The sequence below is a fragment of the Alosa pseudoharengus genome, unplaced genomic scaffold, assembly GCF_046254945.1.
Source record: "Alosa pseudoharengus isolate Yale_2024_CS ecotype anadromous, Long Island Sound unplaced genomic scaffold, YU_APseudo_1.1 YU_APseudo_1.1_scf_16, whole genome shotgun sequence".
Taxonomy (NCBI): domain Eukaryota; kingdom Metazoa; phylum Chordata; class Actinopteri; order Clupeiformes; family Clupeidae; genus Alosa; species Alosa pseudoharengus.
This window is the reverse complement of record NW_027468630.1, coordinates 8,170,556-8,175,555: the sequence shown is the minus strand read 5'-3', so window position 1 is coordinate 8,175,555 and position 5,000 is coordinate 8,170,556. Positions and strand designations below refer to the sequence as shown.

The window sequence follows — 5,000 nt, the reverse complement described above, 5'->3', positions numbered from 1 at the left end:
ATGAAATGGTGTTTCCCTCACCTCATCACTTACAAGGCTTCAAACACTTCCCACCACGTTAAAGCAACACCAAAGAGTTTTTTGTACTTTAAAATAATGTTTCCACAATCGTTTCAGTGGTTCATCAACTCGTAACAGGGTGAACGGCAATTCTGCATTCGCTTCGCGACCCTCTATCGGCTATAACAGCACTATGTAGGTTTGTCAGATCGGGTAGCGGATCTGTAGTTCGATGGAATGAGACAAAAGAAACTACAAATTTGACTTGCATCTGATGTCGCAATACATCGTACTTTTATAAGTCATGCAAAATATTCTACCTTGTCTGTGGACATCGTTATTTGCAAAGCCGTTGCTGGATAAACAAATAGCAAATAGTTCTTTGGTGTTGCTTTAACTGACACACACACCACACAACACCAGCCGTGAGGCCACACACACACACACACACACTCACCTTTCTCGCTGGCGCAGCTGTAGCTGTAGACAGCGACGGGCGAGAGCGGCACCAGGTTCTCGTCGTGGTGCCAGCCCACGGCCATCTTGCCCATGCCATAGTAGGGCTCCTCCTTCAGCTGGCTCATGGCGGCCGGGTCCATGTAGTTGAGCAGGGTGATGTTGAAGGCCACGGGGCCGGGCTTACGGCCAGGGGTGGGGGAGGGGGCGCACGGAGGAGGAAGAGGAGGAGGAGGAGGAGAGGCGGGGGAGATGATGTCGTGGGAGCAGCCCTGTCCCGTGTCCAAGTCCCCCTCCTCCTTCATCAGCTCATCCTCATCCTCTTTTGCATCCTCCTCTTCCTCCTCCTCCTCGTCCTCCTCCTCCTCCTCCTCTTTCTGCTCTTTCTTCTCCATTTCTTCTCCTTCTTTCCCTTCCTTTATGCTCGCGCTCTTTCCGCACGTGCCCTCTCCGGTCCCTTCCCCCTGGTCAGCGACGCCCTTGCCTTTGTCCCGCCACGACTCATTGCTCTGTGGGCCCTTCCTGCAGTCTTTTCTGTGGCAGCGGGCCTCCTGTTCCTTCTGGACGTCATGGTTGAAGAAGCGGTTGAGCTCCCACAATGCCCGGCAGGCGGAACGCAGGTCGGCATCGCAGCAGGACTCCGTTGGCGTCGTCGTCACCATCATCGTCGTCACCGCCTCCTTCGCGGTCTTCGCCTTGGTGCCGTTGTCGGCCGTCTGAGTCTCACCCTGCGGCGCCTGGTCATCCGCGTCCGCGTGCCAGGGGATGGCGAAGAGGCGCGTGTCCAGGTAGCGGTAGGTGTGGCCCGGCTGGCCCAGGAGGGCGCGGGAGACGGCGGTGAAGACGTCGCGGTCGCGCACGCGCACCAGGTCCCTCAGCAGACAGCCGCGACGCCGGAGCGTGCACAGGGCCTGCTGCACGCGCTCGTGGAGGCCGTCGGGGAGCGCGAGCGATGGACGCAGGGCCAGCCCCGAGTAGCTGGAGTCCCACTGAAAACCACCAGAGAACAGAGAACATACACACAGTCATCTCAAAGTGACCATCATAATCACAAACATGTCTATAGTGTAAGTTAAATTGAAAGTTAAATTGGAATACTGAGCTCCATAAATAAGCAAAAAAGGAGCTAAATATTGTCATAAATATGAAGTGAGAAAGCAACAATACGCTACATTTCTTTTTGAGTACATTACAGTTTATGGTAGAAGTTACAAGTAAACTTTGTCACTTAGCATTAGATATGTTTATTTTGATTGAACACACTCTCTATCCCCTCACATGGGAAAGAAGCTCAGCCAGCAAACTCTCCATTATAGAGAGATAAGATAGTGAAGAGATAGTGAAGATAGCATTGTTATTGCATGTTTCACTGATAACAACAATATACCTGACACACTGCACACAAATGTACAGCAACATAACAACATGAAAATTCTGGCCAACTTACAATTTATTAGCTTATTCAAGATAATGATATAATTCCATTGCTCATTAAGTAAGTAAGTATAAGTATATATACTCTTTTTTTTTTTTGCTCATTAAGTAAGTAAGTATAAGTATATATACTCTTTTTTTAATATATGATTTATTACTCATTATTCATGTATGTAAAATGTTATTCATTCTTGATTCCTCTAGAAGTGTGGATGACTCACCAGCTGCTGGAAGCCAGGGTCAGAGGGTGAGAGGAAGGGGATCCTCTGGTCCCCCAGCTCCTGGAGGAGCCTACGCCTCTGGGATGGGGGGACACAGAAAGCGAAAGAGAGAAAGAGAGAGAGAGATAGAGAGAGAGTAAACAAACAGCTCAGTCAGACCACACAGTTCCCATTACCACTTATACGAAAGTGAGTATGTCTGTTACTACACTAAGGTAAAGTGAGGTAATGTTAACCTAACCAGGCTGTGCGTGGATCTTGGTTACATTTGAGGTAATGTTAAGTTGGTAATGTTATACAAGGCTGTTCACAACTGTAGAATATGTGTGCTGTACAGTCTGTGGTTGGAGATTATTTACAGAGTGTTACAGACTGTATATTAACTACTCACTTCAAGCCTATATATATATCAAACATTATACACCAAAACTTCACTTTAATGCAGAAGAGGATACTGGATAATATACAGTGTGAAAAGTATGCACTTGTCTGGGTGAAATGGCATACTGGCGTTAGTCCATGGATATTTCATGATTAGGCCTGGCACCCTTTGTGATTTTGTAAAAACAGGTAAGCCGTGGCCTTCTTCATTGTGGTCTTGGATTTTTATGATTTCTGGAGTCTGTGGTGAGGGCTCCTCAAGCCCTTATAAAAGATGCCCTGTGTCGTACTAAGCCCCCTCAGTAAAACACAACCTGCTGGACGGATCAAAGCGCCTTTCATTGGGCCACATTCCAGCCCCACCTGTAAATCCAACGGCAACCAGTGTAAAACGCCGATACCCAAATAAATTTCACAAGTGAGCACCAGTCCTCCCTACGACCCCCTGTCCACGCCCCCACAACACCCCACCCCCGTCCTCTACACACACACACACACACACACACACACACACACACACACACACACACACACACACACACACACACACACACACACACACACACACACACACACACACACACACACACACACACACACACACACACACACACACAGCAACCAACCAACCTCCACCCCCCTGTAGAGTCTGCATCCGTCTTTTATTCATTCTCTACAGGTGTGGAGCCCAGGGACGGTGGGGTGGTGGATGGAGCGGGTGGGGTGGTGGATGGAGCGGGTGGGGTGGTGGCTGGAGCGGGTGGGGTGGTGGATGGAGCGGGTGGGGTGGTGGCTGGAGCGGGTGGGGTGGTGGATGGAGCGGGTGGGGTGGGTGGATGGAGCGGGTGGGGTGGGTGGATGGAGCGGGTACATGGTTAGAGAAGGGTGGAGGGGGGGAAGGAACAGCAGTGCTGACCCTGTCCAGCCCCCCCCAGCGCCCCACTCTCCCACCAGACTGCAGGTGGGCTGGGTAACAGGGCTGTTGCCGGCGCCCTCCCGTCAGAGCCACTGGCCCCTGCGCAGGGCCACTCGCTCGCTCTGGGCGTTAAAGGGGAGCCGGCCTCGTATATATTCCCCGACATTTACTACGCGCGTCTCACATTTCTGCACGGGCTAATAATGCCAGAGATCTCATGTGGGGACCGTTTCATTTTCCAAAAAGACCAAGGGACCAGGAGTGGGGGTGGGTGGGTGTGGGGGGGGGGGGGGGGGGGGGGGTCTGACGTTTGAGACCACAGCCAAAATATGTCCTGACTTTTAAGGCAAAATAAAATGTCCTGTTAATAACATTAAAGTGAGCCGTTCTGGCGAGGAGGGCAAGGCAGAAAGGATCACGTCCTTCCTCAAGAGTCGAGGACACGTAGCCGTATGGTCCGTGTTTGTGAATTACCCCCGCGGCTCTGCGACCGTGTTCCTGGGAGCCAAGACGCTCCGAGAGGCAAGGCAGTGAGATAAAGCACACCACCTGCTTCTAGTTGGGGCCCGCGCGCGCGGGGACCTTTTAAGTCGGGGCCCGATTGGGTGTGCGCGAGCAGGAATGAGCTCCGCTGTCGGCAGACAGCTGAGATCCACGAAACAAAACAACATGCAGTATTCATGGCCAGTCACCGTGCCTCTCCACGCATGGCACAGGGGCCAAGAGGAAGAGGAGGAGAGGAGAGGAGAGGAGAGGAGAGGAAAAACCTGACAGCCTGACACACACACACACACACACTCATCGCTGGTGCCAGATTCCAGCTCATGACAGAAAGTCAGGATATTATACCAGAGTCGGTGAAAGTGAACGTGTGTGTGGGAGAGGAATGTAGATAGGACTGCTGATTTAAATAATGTTTGTTTGTGTCTGCGTGTGTTTCCCTGAGCTTGTTTGTGTTTATGTGTGAAATAGTGTCTCTCCGTGTGTGTGTGTGTGTGTGTGTGCGTATGTGAACATATGTGTATAGCCTATGTGTGAGACTGCTGGTTGGTTCTCTCTGGCGATGCATGCTCAGCTGCTCAGATGTAGTCACATACACACACACACACACACACACACACACACACACACACACACACACACACACACACACACACACACACACACACACACACACACACACACACACACACACACACACACACACACACACACACACACACACACACACACACACACACACACACACACACACACACACACACACACACACACACACACACACACACACACACACACACACACACACACACACACACACACACAGCTGGGCCAGATAGTGCAGTGTGCTCAGGCAGGCACACTGCTGCTGTTCCACATCCACAGCCTGTCACGCACATGTCAAATACATCAAGCCGCTCAGAAATTCCACTAAAAAAGCAGAGACAAGCCCCAGCTCCACTCACTAGATGGGCTGCCCCAGTATCACAGGCAGCCGCTAAGAGCAAAACAACAAGAGAGGGAAAAGACACACACACACACACACACACACACACACACACACACACACACACACACACACACACACACAC

The 5,000-nt window shown here is 51.2% G+C and overlaps 1 protein-coding gene across 1 annotated transcript in view; it reads right to left on the bottom strand.

Moving 5' to 3' along the window:
* Nucleotides 1-5,000, bottom strand: part of fto (FTO alpha-ketoglutarate dependent dioxygenase) — a 144,152-nt gene that overhangs the window by 110,824 nt on the left and 28,328 nt on the right. The window contains exons 3-4 of the mRNA XM_076287996.1: nt 2,112-2,189; nt 458-1,445 (exon numbers count right to left, since the gene is read on the bottom strand). Of these exons, the coding sequence (XP_076144111.1) occupies nt 458-1,445; nt 2,112-2,189 (1,066 nt within the window). The remainder of the gene's footprint in view (nt 1-457; nt 1,446-2,111; nt 2,190-5,000) is intronic.